The 14,727-nt window shown below is 38.3% G+C and overlaps 1 protein-coding gene across 8 annotated transcripts in view; it reads left to right on the plus strand.

The window, feature by feature from the left end:
- MTUS2 (microtubule associated tumor suppressor candidate 2) overlaps positions 1 to 14,727 on the plus strand; it is a 249,480-nt gene that overhangs the window by 93,336 nt on the left and 141,417 nt on the right. For all 8 annotated transcript variants that reach the window (XM_017818680.1, XM_017818679.1, XM_017818682.1 and 5 more), the window contains one exon: positions 3,683 to 3,889. In XM_017818680.1, coding sequence (XP_017674169.1) covers positions 3,683 to 3,889 — 207 coding nt within the window. The remainder of the gene's footprint in view (positions 1 to 3,682; positions 3,890 to 14,727) is intronic.

The raw sequence follows: 14,727 nt of genomic DNA on the forward strand, positions 1-14,727 counted from the left end.
TGCTTGTATTAATGCAGTGACCTTGCAGTTAAGTTTTTTGCCTCAGATTCCCCAATATGAAATGAGAATAGTGATGTTCAGAATATCAGAAAGTGAAAGAAAATGTCATCTGATCATTAAAGTTTTAACAGAAATGCTACTAAAAAAAAAGGCAAAGCAGAACAAACACAAAAACCCTACCACAAGATAACAAAGGCTTGCCAAGGATCCCTGAATTGTGGAGCTGAAGTCTTGAACCACTACTCTTTTTCATAAGAACATATCTGTGTAATTCCTTTCTTTAATTTTTCATTCATTTCAGCTAAAACATATTTCAGATTTCACAGAGAAGTCACATGAAAATTGCTTCTCAGACGTGCATGAAGATGTAATTCATGTGCAATGGGGATGCACGAGAAGTGTAGCTCAGACTTTTCTGCAGTCTCCCCAGGCACATCTAGTTTGTGTCAATCAGTCCCTACCTCAAAATGTTTTCATGTTTCGGGTTGGGAACAGCTTGAAGCGTAGAAGAAAATCACTCATGTGCGTACAGACAACAATACTTAATTCTATAATTAGCTTCAGGCAGTGAGACAATTGGAAAGATTTTTTTGCTATTTTTTTAACTTATTTTGGCAGATTTTTATTAAAACGAAAGCTGCTCTTTAAAATAACTTTTGTTTTGAACTTGCAGACCTTGTTTACAGGAGTACTTCTATACTTTTTAAAAAGAGAAATAAGGAACATCTGTGATAAAACCTGATATTTAGAACAGAAAATACATACAATAGGCTGATGCCTCATGTATTTTAATGAGAAAGAAGACAAAAAATTACTTAGCTCTAAGGATTTGAATGCATCCCTAATGAGGATAATGTCCTGCCCTCAGGTCCTCATGGTACAGAAGAACAGATTACAAAGAAGAGAAGTGAAAAATAATTTAAGGTTGATGATAAGTTCAAGATTCAAAATGTTGTTAGTTCAGGGAAAATTTGAATTGAAGTCATAAACTAGAAACACACACGAAAGTGTGAGAAAAAAAGCACTGAACCCTCTGCCCAAGTCTGGGAGAATGACTTTGAAGAAAAGGTAAAGATGATGGCTGGGCAACTTGTCATCTAAGACCTTCTGGTTTTAAGGAAATTATTCTTCTTCAATGACACGCATGGTGCTTGGTGTGTTGTGGACTACAGGAGCTTGTTGCACAGTGGTATAAAGAACAGGCCATATGGGGACTTGTAGGCATCCCTGTGGTTAAGCTGGGGATGTGGGAGTCTCAGGTGAACCTCACTGCCCTAGGGCAAGCACATTTGAAATGCTTTTTGAATAAAGCCATTTCTAACCACTTTACCCCACTGCCTCAGTGGAATTTCCCCTATTTTGTTCCAGGAAATCTGTGATATTTATAGTTTTTTTACTCTGAAATGGTAAAATCTCTCCCTCCACCTCAGTTTTCAGAGATTCTTATGTAGTCTAGGCATGTTGGTGCATTTTTGGAAACCTGTAAAACCCACAAGAGACAGTCCCATACCTTCTCCCTGCTGCCACTGACCTGGACAGGTTCCTTGCTCCTGCAGCTGCTTGTCGTGAGTACTTGGCTCTGCTTCGAAATCTGGATGCTGCCTGAGCATGATCCTGTCATTGATGTGACACATGGAATATTTTGCAGTGGGGAAGGAAGAAGTCTGGCTTGAGGGTATTTTGCAGATAGCCATAAAACATCTGTAATAGACCACTGTCAAAGCAATGCTGCACAAGCCTGGCAGTAAACTGATGGTGACCATCACTGCTTGTCTCTTCTTGGTACTGATATGCCTGCACTGCCCTTCACCTGGAACCCACAGCTACCTTTGAGCCCATCTTCACAACATCCAAATGAAGCCAGATTCAGGATCAGAGTCCAAAATTACCTCTATTGGTGCCAGAGAACAGAATGGGGATTTTAGCAGTCTTTTGTTACACACTATAGATACTTGTTATTTTCCTTTGGATTACTCTACACAGCATGTACTCCTCTCGGCTGGTAAAGGTATCCATCTCCTTGAGTCTTAATAAAGAGCTCAGCTTGGGAAAAGTGCATACAAAAATGCATTTTTTAAGAGCCTAGAGTACATAAATTGCTTTGTTTGTTGAGCAAGGAGCATTTTTTGATGTCTTTATAGGAATGTGTTTTATAGGATAACAAAAGTCTTTTTAGCTTGGTATTACATATATTTCTATTTCAAAAGAATGCTAAACAAAAGAAATGTTAAACAAAGCTTAGCATTAGTATTGTGATGAGGTACACAACTATCTTTCGAAATCCCCATAACACTTTTCTGCTCAAAGGAGTTAGTCTTGTTTTCTCTAAAGTCTCTGCAAAGTGTAATGCTTCATTAAAATTAATAAGGCTGTGACCTACATAGTTTACAAAAGAATTAAATGCGGTAATAATATGAAGACTATATTCTTACTGTGCAGTTAATTTGTGTTTTTCTTTATATTATGAAAGTTCATTTCTTCCTTTGAAGTATGTGTCAGGCTAGTGTACAAATAGTGTTCACTGAATAAGAATGAGAAAAGGGTGACTTTGTGGCCTTTTCTGGCATAATATGTTGATAGTTTTTAATGATGCCTTGTCTCCTATCCTACTAGTCCTGATGACTGATGACTCAAGCATCAGGTTTTGGAGAATGTTGTTAATGTTTTTTTAAAAAAATATGTTCTCAAATCTAAAAAGAAAAATTCTGTCCAAATTTAGATACAGTTGAGGTCTAGATTCACTTGGTATCCAGACCTTCCAATTAAAAACAAATTCTAATCTTTGATCCCTGGCCTTGAAGACAATCCTGCCATGCTCATGGACCTTTGGCCTGTGAGGACAATGTGGAACATTTATGATACTGTGTTGTGGATTTGCCTAGGAAAGTTTGCCTAAGCAAAAGCAGCACAATACAGGTTAGGACAGAAGCTGAAGACAGGTGACCAGTTAGTTTTTACCACAGGCAGATATGGTAGCTGAACTACTGTTGTTGCCTAACTTCATGTGTTATAAACTTGCCATTGGAGTTGTCTGAGACTTGGTTGATGTCACTTACATAGGATGATGGTTTAATGGGGAGAAGTCCTTCAGTGGAAATGGCTGGTGGAATGTTAAAAAAGTACAACTTTATGGGTCACATCCTTGTCCCCAGGCTTGGTGCAAGAAAAGTGAGTTTTCTTTTAGAGAAATTTGAAAGAAAACTTCAAAGAAATGTTTTCTTTGATGGAAAAAAAAGAAGACCTGTGTCCTTGAAGAGGACTGTTGGCGGTCTACAATAGTTTCCAAAACTGGAGGTTAGGCGTATTGTGTTTGTCTCTGTGTATGAGGTTTTTTTTAATTGGTACATAGCAAATGTAAAATTAGAAAGTGATACAGCATTAAAGAAGATAACATTGAAAGAAATTCTTAGCAGTATTGAACTATATTACTTTGCTGGAAGTTTGAGTTATACCTCATGGGTACTTGGCACATTTCATATTTTAAAAATTATTGTGACCTGTAATTTTTCCACCGAATGTTTTTTTAGTGCAGCAAAGGATAAGACATCACTGCATTTTGATCAGCCATTAAACTTGTATTCAGTCTTAATATTGCCTTTATGTAGGTGGGTGTTACAGGAAATGATCAGTATCTCCCAGTTTAGTGTATTAAAAAAAATTTCTTTCCTTTTCCTTCTTTCAGTCGATCTTAAGAAAGGATCATGTCCAAGTGCTGCAAAATCAAATCTTCCCAAGCCCTGCCAGTCTGGACTTCGTCCTCCAGGTTATTCACGGTTGCCAGCAGCAAAGCTGGCTGCATTTGGTTTTGTTAGGAGCTCAAGCGTATCCTCTGTCTCCAGCAACCAGTCAAACGACAGTGCTCAGAGTGATCAAAGCAGGACAACTAACCGTAAGTCCAAAAAGTGCCTTTCTTTCTGGAGGGATATTAAATAGATGTATTTCAGGATTGTCCAGATTGGAGTTTCTGTCTAATTTAAGACTAATGAAATCTGTGCAGTACTCACTAATCTCTTCTGTGCCACTGACTTTGGTTTGCTATCTTGATTTCTGAGTCAGATTTATTTTTAAAAATATTACTAATAATTATTAAATATTAACAAATATTTAGTAAATATTAAATATTTAAAATATTAATAGGTGAATAGGGGCTGACTGTACATCGTATAAAGAAGCGGCTGGTTTCCCTGATACAGAGAAGATCCCATTAAGACTGAACCTGAGGCATTTTTATATTTTGTTTTTACCTGGAACATCCCTTCTTACAAGATGAAATAGTAAATAAACATAGTAAACTGTGTATGGTAAGTAAATGGCAGCCAATGCAGAGCAGTTTAGGACAAAGATTATCTAAAATAAGCGATATAGTCTTTCTCATCTTCTTTTCTTCTACTTCTTAATAGTCCGTATAATAAACTCAGTTTAGAAAACTGAGGAAATAATATGAGCTAGTGATATGAAAGCGATCAGAACTGATATCATGGCTGTTGTTTCATCTACCAGACTTTGAATGATCGCATGGCAGAAATGTCATTCCAAATCCTATTTTCTGTAAAGGCTGTTAATTTCATGAAGTACAAAATAATCCCCACTGGATCATGCAGTCCTTTGGAAGAGTGCGCATGCCCTGGGCTCAGAGCATAAAGGGGAATTGAGGAATTTTCATGCCCATTTTTCTTTGAAGACTGGATTGAGCCTGAACTGTATCAATATCAAAGCAAGTGGTATCAGCCTGGGTGGGTTGCAGATGGGGCCGCCAGGTGATATGAAGCAGCAGAGGAGACAAGATGCTGCAGTCTCCTAAATCCTTCAGTGTTTGTATTACTTTGAAATTAATTAAAATAAATACAATGAAAGTAGTTTAAAACCCTAAGGATTTTCTCTTTCTCCTTTATATAGGGTGATTGAAATGCCAAAGACTAATGTGAGTAGGGACTTCTAACTTTTCCAATGCTCCCAGACATGCTTGTATCTTGTTTTACTGTTGCACCGATCATTTATTTCTGTTTATTTCCTAATAAACCTTATTTTTAGAGTACTCAACCTCTTTTACTTTTTGTTTTTACCCTACCTTTATGCCTTTGGAAAGCTTTTCCTTTTATCTGGTGTTGTAATCTTTTAGTCTTTGGTTACCTAAAACCTGTGTTGGGGACAGAATTACCTGATTTCTGATAAGATATAAGCCACATCTCTGCAAGGAATGTTGTTGTCTCGCAATTTGAGCTGTGATCTGAAAAAAATGACATCTATCCATGAACACAGTAGATGCATACAGCTTATACAGCTGAGAATTCTCTAAAAGGAAAATACTCCAGGGTGTTGAAGTTGAGTCAGTTTCCATTAAAAAAACACTGTGAAAGAAGCATTAATAATCTCAGATATAGAAAGTTACATCTGACTCTTCAGTTCTCTTAAAAAAAGTTGATTTTGTTTATATATTCTGGTGTGCTTTTATATTATATTTGTACATTAAGCCCATAAAAACTGAAACTGGAAGGATGTGGAAGCATTTGGTTTCAGCTGACTTCATTGAAAATGGTAACTCTCTTTAATGTCGGGATCAAGATGTTGTAACTAATTTGTGCATATTACAAGAAAGGTTTTGATGGATATGAAAATTACCCAAGGGAAGTGTTCTCCTTGTACAAATTCATGTAGAGATAAGCACAGTCTGTCACCTGATGAAAAATAGCACCTATAATTCTGCTCTTTCTGCCAAGTTAGATAACTCATCTAAGCCTTTGTCTATTTCTCTCCACCACCATGTGAGAGCAAGAGAATGAGCCACTCCTGATGGTCTCCTTTGTCACATGGTTCCTGTGACATGCACAGCTGTCCACCCCAGAATTCTTTTATTTGTCTTTAGTTGGACAAGAGTGAGAGAAGGAGAAGGTGTGTTGCCAAGCAGGTGAGGGCACATCTCATGTTTAGGGTGCCAGCCCCCTGGTAAGTCATCACACAAGATGACACTTAGCATCTCATGCTTACTTTGGATTGAAGGCAACACAACTCTTGTTCATCATTCCTAATAGGGCAGATAGGTAGGAAGAAAAAAATTGTTTCCTAAGTGTTGATTTATTAACTTTCATAGAAATGTTATCGGTGTGAAACTGTACCATCTTTTTCTATTTATAGTCCATGTTCCAGCAAGAGTTAAATTAGTTGCCCAACACTCAGGGAGCACAAATTAGTTGCTTTCCATTCTACCTCATCTTATTTAACACAGAGCAGCAGTGCACTTCAACATGCACAGAAAGGATGTAGGGAAGAAGTATTGCCTCAGTAATCTTAGCATGACATATTATTTCTTCCCTTCACTGTCAGCTGGAAGAATGATTTTATTTAAATTAAATAAATAGCTGATTGTATAGATACTACCTGAGATCATGTCTTTGACTAAATCAGGTTTCCTAGAGGGCGGGATAAAGTTTTACTGTTAATTTCCTAGCTCATTAGGGTAGAAAATGCAAAACGATCTAGCTTTAGAAATCTTCAAACATACATAACACAATTTCCCATTTAAGCAACATCTCTGTGTGTCAGGGAGACAGAAGTAGTTGATAACATCTTACAAGTGTGCATATATTATAGAGAAGCTGCTACTGTTGTCACTCAAGGGGCTCACCTCAAAATCATGAAGTATTATAAGTTACTAAAAAGTCAATGAATATGGCTCCTCCACCAGATGTCTTGAGGTGCTAGCCCTTCCCAAACACATTTCTTTTTGTAAGTCCTAACCAGTGTCTCTGTCTAGAGAGTAAAACCCTACTTGTTTAGAGTAAGGAGACATGATGTTTGTGTTGAGGGGAAGTTTGTTAATGGAGCTGCAATGCGGCAGCTTTATTCTTCACCAGATTTCTCCCCTTCCTGTGACCCCTCTAAGAGCAGTAAGCCTGGATGTGCACAGAGCCTGTGCTATGCTCCTTGGTTGACTTTCTGGCGATACCTCACATTTTCAGATTTACTCAATTAAATGGATTTTTCAACGGTGGGACTGTGCTCTTTTCCCATGGTAGAACAGGGGACACTGTGTAGCGCTTGCCTGTTTGTCCTCTGGTCTTTCTTGGAGTTCTGTCCCTGGACTGTGGGTGGAAGCTAGATTGCTGTTCATCAATAACATGCCAACTGTGACAGTTGTGCCACCAGCTGCTAATCAGGATCAGTCATAGGCTCTGCTCCTATGAGGTCCTGCTCAATTTTGTGTTGAGGCTGGAGGGAGAGCTCTGGTTTCCAAACTGCTCAACATTCTCACCAGCTTCTGTGGCAGGGAACTGACCTTCAGGTCAGGGTCACTAGTCTGTTTTGGCCATTTAAAATCCACTTTTTGGTGCCTATATGTGACTTGTGGTTTGCACACAGGGAAGCTAGGGTCTGTGAAGCTCATTCACGGTAATGGTGGCATATAAGGCAGCTTCTCACTTTGCTGAAGGAGGTGAGATGTAATGTCAGAAGCCAAAGACCATTCCAGTTCAAAGCTGGGTTCTAGGATGGATCAGGGGAGCTCACCATGGATCACCACTGCTTGTCCTGTCCTGTTCAAAATGAAATGGTTAAAATGACTCAGAGTAAGCTCTTTGTTCAATATGGAGGACAAGGGCAGTTGTGTTTGAATGAAACAACTCAGAGAAGTGGAGGTAGTGAGAGATCGCTGTACCAGAGGAGGTGGGGGTGTGTGGTGTGTCCATCCTTTGTTGCTACAAATGTTCCTCTCTGCTCAGTGTGAAGCCTGCAGCTACTCCTGCCACTTTCACACCTCCCATCTCATGGCTTCCCACATCAGAGCAGCTTTATACCACAGTGCAGCAAGGCCCACATGATGTCTTCTGCTTGGGCAAAATCAGATGGTCTGACACCTGATGGGCATCTGGGAAACTCCAGGCCGAGGCTCAGCTGCAGGTCCTGCTATCGGCCCTCCCCAGGTTTTTTCTGTGCCACAGATAGGTTTGCCCACTAATATTTTTGTTAAAGATTACCTGAAAAATTCAAGTTTACAGTCAGCTCTAGACTACTGCTTTGGAGGTTTTCAAAAATGCATGATATTTTAAACCATTATTTTTTATTTAGATGAAAGGGATTTTGTCAAAAACCTTTTTGCTTGTTTTCAGTCTAAGTTGGCTAGAATTGAAAAATTCAGATAGTCCAATCTAAGAGGAGTGTGAATGTATTCTGCAAAATATGAGAAAAAATTAATGACTAGAAAGTCATGTTGAGGTCAAAAGCAGCATGATTTGGGAGTGAAAGAATTGTGTAAACATAAAGAAAAACTCCTAAATAGCTAATTTATAACAAAATACTTAATTTTGTGTATTTTCCCTTGGAATTTTAAATTCACTATGTTGAAGTCTGCTTCAGTAAAATTTGCCTAAGAGATTCATGTCATGCACCAAAGGCCCACAGTTGTGGGATGTGGTTCCTAGTATTATCTTGTGATTCTGCAGTGAGGTAATATGATGCTCAGACTGTAACTTCTGTTTTACTATTTTGAGGGGCTTGGAGTTCTCTCACTTGCTTGTATCTGCATTTTTAGTGATCAGCTGAATACCCTGCTCATGTAATTAGCTTTATGTACTTCATCAGAATAGACTCTAATGTTTGTAAGTACCACATGGGAAAGAGTTTGTTAAGAACTGTGGAAGAGTTTGATGTGTGGAGAATTTGAAGGACAGATTGTTCAGAATGAGTTAAGGTATGGTAACTGCTATGAGCTTCGGAAATGGAGAAATGTGGGTATAATATCGGGAAATACTTCACAGTCATAAGGTCTACTAGTCTATTAAATAATCTTCCAGCTCAAGTGATGCAATCCCTGTTGCTCAAGATTCTTAAAATAGAATAATAACATGGTGTTAGAGGCAACTCTTCTCCAGTGAGGCACTGGACTAAAAGACATAATGCTATTCAATATCTACTCACAACTCTGAATGCTGAAGTGATCTCTTTTCAGACTGAACAAGAAAATGGTAGTGAATATTTCAAAACTTGTTTTAGTATCCCATGACAGCTATTGCTTTGTTAAAAATTATAGAAATATGAAATTGCATGTTTTATGTAAACTTTCATGATCCCTTCTTCAACATATTGAATTTCTCACTGGTTTTTGACCTTGCATTCCCTAGCCTTGCTAAATGTTGAATTTCCATTCTAGTGAGCAAAAATGTCAAAGTGTCAGATTCAGGTGGGTGGAGAATTGAGGAAATTAAAGTAAGAACAGAAGCCTTGAATAGATGCCTAATTGCCTTCAAAATGGGTAGAACATTCCAAATTGTCACATGGTAGATAGGTATACTGAGTGTTCTTAAATACATAAGTATTATGTAAATACAAATACAAATAATTTCCTACATGAAAATACGTTCCAATCATTTTTTTATGACTGATTTTCTGTTCGTTTTTCTACCTGACAAATTCAATTTTTTTCCCCTTCTGATCTTGTTCTGATATTAATATTTTGATGGAAGAATCACTTTATGCCATCATTTCGCTCTGAATAGGACTAAAATAGAACAGTATTGAGTGAGGATTCTCAGCTTTGTGGGCGAATCATCTGGAAAAATGCAGTATGTCATCCGGGAAGAGCAATGGCTAAAAGAAATTTTAGCTGCCTTTCAGACTCTCAGCATTTACTTTTCATACTCTAGTTGTTAAAGGTGGGCAAAAAAACCATTCGAAGAATGACTTGGAGGTGTAGGCACAGAGGTTTCTCTGTGTTTGCAGAGACTGAAACAACAGTGCTGAATTAGACGTTGTCCATAAATTTCAGTGGGTTTTAGCTGTGGTGCTTGTGATAGTACTTTAAATGTGATAATATTTTAATAGCTTAGATAACGTTTTTGCTATCTACACTGTTACCTCTTTCCCTGCCCATCAGAACACACAGCAGAGGGAAGCAGTTCCACACTGGGAAAATCTGTACCACCCTTTGCAATGATTGAGTACAGACAGGAAGATCAAGCTGGTTTGGAAATGCAGAAGTACTTTTATATGAAGATGCCAACCAGAAATATAAAGGGGTTTCAAATTTGCTGAGCTTAAGTTTGTCCAAACCAAAAAAAAAAATCCCTGAAACTCTCTAGTCTGCAAAGCTCACTCGTTATGAGCAAAGAACTGTTGAAAGAATTTTACCAAGTTCTAATGCCAGCTCAATTCAACAGAGTGCTTTATCATTATGTATGTTATTGTTATAAAGTGCCATATAAAATCTTCATTTTTAGGTGTAAGAAGACTGATCTGGGAGATTCTATGTCTGTGTTCTAAAATTGTCCTGACTCAGACCTGGCAGCTCCAGTTCCAGTTTTTGGCACTTACTTCTGTCTGACTTTTTAGAAGTGGCTTAAATTATCCACCTCACTTTCCTGTCCATAAAATGGGGTGGGAGAGTGCAAATGTTTGAACTGGTACTGGGTAATAGGGCAAGGAGGAAGAGACAGATAGCAGCAAATCCTCTTTCCTGGCCCATGTCCACACAGGATTATTTGACTGATTATGAGCACCTAATTTAGTTACTGCAACTCTTAGTGTTTAATCTGCAGAGGGTAAAAAGTAGTTCAAACCACTCACACACCAGGCTACCAGACACCAGTTTCACTGGAGAAGGTAGTGCATTGCCCCATGATTAAATTATTCCCATTACAGACAGCCAAAGTGTGCCCGTTCTTTAACTCTGTGGGGAGATGTTCATGAGATGTCAGTCTCGTCCGTGTAGCTACTTTGGCAGCCTGCTTAGATACCCCTAATAATGGGTGGTTTCATCAGCGCCTTCTTTATTTTAAAGGTGTCCAGTGGCTGTTTTTGTGCTGCCATGGTCAATAGGAGATCATGACTACTTTATTTATTGCTGTATAATGAACTTCATTCATTTCTTAGACAGATGCAAAGAAATCAGTGAAATAGTTTCTAAAATTTCTGGATCTTTAAATCACATTTTCTAAAATATCTAGTCTTCAGGGATCCTGAAGGGTATCCTATCTGATACGGATGTGAGGGGTCACGAGGAAGAAGAGAGCTGCTTGTGAAGTGTGAATTTTATGGTCTATGGGAAAGCCTCAGTCAGTCCAGAGCCAGTAACAGGGACAAGCACAATATGTATCCTTCTGGGGACACACAGCACTTGGAACAGTGGCACGTAAAATATCCTTTTGAAAATATGAAGGCAAGCTGCAGACATTTGGAACATGTCTGTCACATCCAAATTAAAACCATTCTGAAGACCAGAAAACTTACTATAAATTGTCTCCTTTTCCTACTTTAATCTTCCTATTCTATCTGTTGATGGGGGAAATACTCAATTAGAAGTGAACCCTGTGGGTATTCATCGAAATGAATTAATCTTTTAATTTAGCCCAAAGAAAAATTAAGAAGTAAAGCTTTGAAGAAGTGAGAGCTCATCCATTTCTCTTTTTATTTTTCTTCCTTCTTTTTAAAAATTTTTCTTTCTTCTCTTTTTATTTTTTTTTTTAAATATCCTTCATTTCCTCCATTCTGGATTAATCTGCTTTCTAATGGAACCATAGTTAAAATCTTCATAGTCTCCTACTAATGAAGTACGACCTTACAAGACTTTTAAGAAAGTTTCTTCTTCACCATGTCCCTCTCATGCATTTCATTTCAGTTTATAAATCAGTATTTTCAAAGGCTGAATTCTGGATGTCTAGCTATGGGGCTCATAGCTGGGGTATTTTCTGACTTCATCTGCAGTTTTTGTGCTTTCTGAAATTCAATCAGATGCATTCAACTCCAGAAAGATACATTTCCAAAAAGCACCACATGTTGCTTCTGATTAAATTTTGCATTTTGTATTGTCTATGAGGTTGGAGCTATTGAGCACAATGAGATACTCTGACTTTGTAAGTAAATCAAACAGTTGCCTGACTGAACTAATTACCATCAACGACAAAATTCATTACAAAATTTTATGATAATAGGCTTTCTTTCAAAGATAGTTTTCCCTCTCTCCCCAAAAAATAAGCATTAATTTAAAGATAAAAGAAGGTTGATATGGTAGTTATGAGACAACTTTGAGTCACAGTGAGACAAAGAAATACCTTTGTCATAGTTCTGAATTATGTAAATTTTGAAAGGATTTTTAAAATTATGTTTTACATTGAGTGATTTCTTCTTAGGGTCAGTGAGGCTGTTAGCTTGTTTTCCTAAACAAGAAGCAAATAAGTTTGAGTTTCAGTGTTTCTTTGATCTCTTTCAAGAAGGACCAAATTTAAAAAGTGAGACCGAGATGATCTCATTTCAATCGTATTATTAATAACTGCTGTCAAAAGTAAAATGTTGTGAATTTGTCACACACACAGTTCAATCCAATTGCCATACTAAGCAATAAACAGGACCAAGGTTATAAGTACTGTAAATATTACCAGCAAATCGCATTTAGACCAAAAGGTTTCAGAAAACAGAGCTGGCCTCTTTATAGTACACGAAAAATCAATTAACAAAATGGTATGCCCTTGCAAAATGAAGTGTGGATAATGAACACAAATAAATGGGGATTTGGGGAAAGCCTGTAAACTGTCCCTTTTGGGAGGGAGAGTGACTGATTAGATGAGAACCATGGTGGATTAGTGCAGGTATGAATTAACAGTGGAGCAAAGGAAGACAAACTTCAAAGATGTTTCTAATCTTTGATCCCATTAGGGATCCTGCAGAAGACTTGTGAATTCTAATTTAGTTACGGGAGAAGCGTTACAGCCAAAAGAGGAAAAACTTTTTCCATATAGAGGTTGGGCTGCAATATCACCCATGGCATTTTTTCCGTCACACTAATCTAGTCCAAATAGGTTAAAATTGAGGTCATTTATGTAAGTCTTCCAGGTACTCTTGAGAATATCTGCAATAAAAGAAGGAACAGCATCTTTTGCAGCTTTCAGTATTGCCACAAGTCTGTTGAGATCCAAGAAGCTGAAAATTGCAGTTTAAACAGCCTTTCCTTCCAGCTTGCTGCCTGACGGTCTCTAAAGGCCTGGACAAGATTACATGAGGCTGTAAACAGCTCAAAATATTGTGGTTCTTTGTCTTGTGACAGGTGTGAGACCACAGGCTTTCAACTCAGGATTTCCAAAGTTAATTTAAATGCTAGAAGAAAGCTGACTGAGGTCTGAAATAAGTAAAACCACCATTGGCAGAAAAATGACAGACTGAGACCCTCCAACCAAGAACACTATGCTGAATAAAATGGAAACAATTGCACAATATTTTCTTTCAGAGTGGGAGATACCAGAAACTGTAGGCTGTTGGCACACCAGACGTAGGGATACTATAATCAGCAGTAGCAAATGTTCAGTCCCTTGGAGACGAGCTTGAGAAATGGTAGCATGCTTCCCATGTGGCAGCTTTAAGGGTCTACCTGTGGCATTGGTGTGGTTGGAGGAGAAAGCTGCTGCTGTTTGGGTTGAACTGTGGTTTACAAACAAAGCCTTTGACTCTCTGTTCCTTGTGGCAAGGAGTCAGCTGAGCTGGGCTACATGGTGTAAATCTTTCATTTGTGCTCTTCACAACTTCAAGATCTGCTTGATATGGTTTGATGCAGTCTAAGTTACCATCACTACTCCCGTAAAAGGCTACACAGTCAGAAATACTTATGCGGAAATGTGAGCGTTTAGGATGAGAGAATAAAGTGCTCTGATTCACATGTGGCAACTGGACCTTTTCAGAATAGCTGGCAGTGTTTCCATAGAAACCTCAACATCTGATTGTGGGTTGGTGAGGTTTATCTCAGAGTGGGGCATATCACTTGCTGTGTGCTGGTTCACCAAGCCATCGTAAGGTTACTGTGTTATTTTAGTGCACACTATTATTGCACTAGACACACTATCTATAATGCTGCTGATGCCTTTGAGAAAGCATGTAGGATCACTCTTGAGGAGAAAAGACAACGCAGAAAGAATCGTGCCCTGCAGAATATACCTCCTAAAGAGTCTTTCTGCTGTGCCTTTTGCAACCAGACGTGTCTGTCTCGTATTGGCCTTTTTAGCCAACAACGCGCCTGCAACAAACGTGGGTAGAGCCCTTCTCAAATCTTCGTTCGCGAAGCCTAGCCATGATTATTGCACTAAAATAGTGTGCTAATAGGTCTATTAGTCATTGAACAGTGTGCATTTCTATGTAAAAAGGTAAAAATTGCTGACAAGAATGCAATGGACATGATGCATACACTGATCATCTGGTGGAGTGATGCCAGCAGCAATGACCAGCAACACTAACACTGCACAGTGGATCTTGGACCCAAAAAGAGGTCAGATCAGTTAGTTCTTGATGTCATAAACCCTTCTTCAGCTGAACATGGCATCAGTCTTCTCTATTTGTTTTCTTTTTTTAAAGCAAGCCTCCCAAAGAAGATGAATTCCATCATAGTCCTTAAGCTATCACAAAGAAAAAAAATAGCTTCTAATTGTCAAAGAAGAATTAGGAGACACCCTTCTACCTCACCGCTAAAAGCAGAGAAGCAATACAGTAAATGGAGGAATGAGTTGTTTCTTACCACTGCTATGCATCTCAGAAATAGTGTACATTTCTGGCACTGTTACAGCGTAGTATTTATATGTAGTCAGTAGTTAACTTCCTTTCTATCACACATTACAGTTAAACTGTGTTCCTGCTAGCCATTCCTTGAAAGGTATGTACAACCTCCAGAGAAACTAAGCAAAACTGAGTGAGGAATTATATGTTTTGAATAAAATGGCGTGTCTTGATCAAGTCATCTTATGACCAAACCTGGGAAACTCT

Source organism: Lepidothrix coronata, unplaced genomic scaffold (assembly GCF_001604755.1).
Source record: "Lepidothrix coronata isolate B3197 unplaced genomic scaffold, Lepidothrix_coronata-1.0 Scaffold69, whole genome shotgun sequence".
NCBI lineage: Eukaryota > Metazoa > Chordata > Aves > Passeriformes > Pipridae > Lepidothrix > Lepidothrix coronata.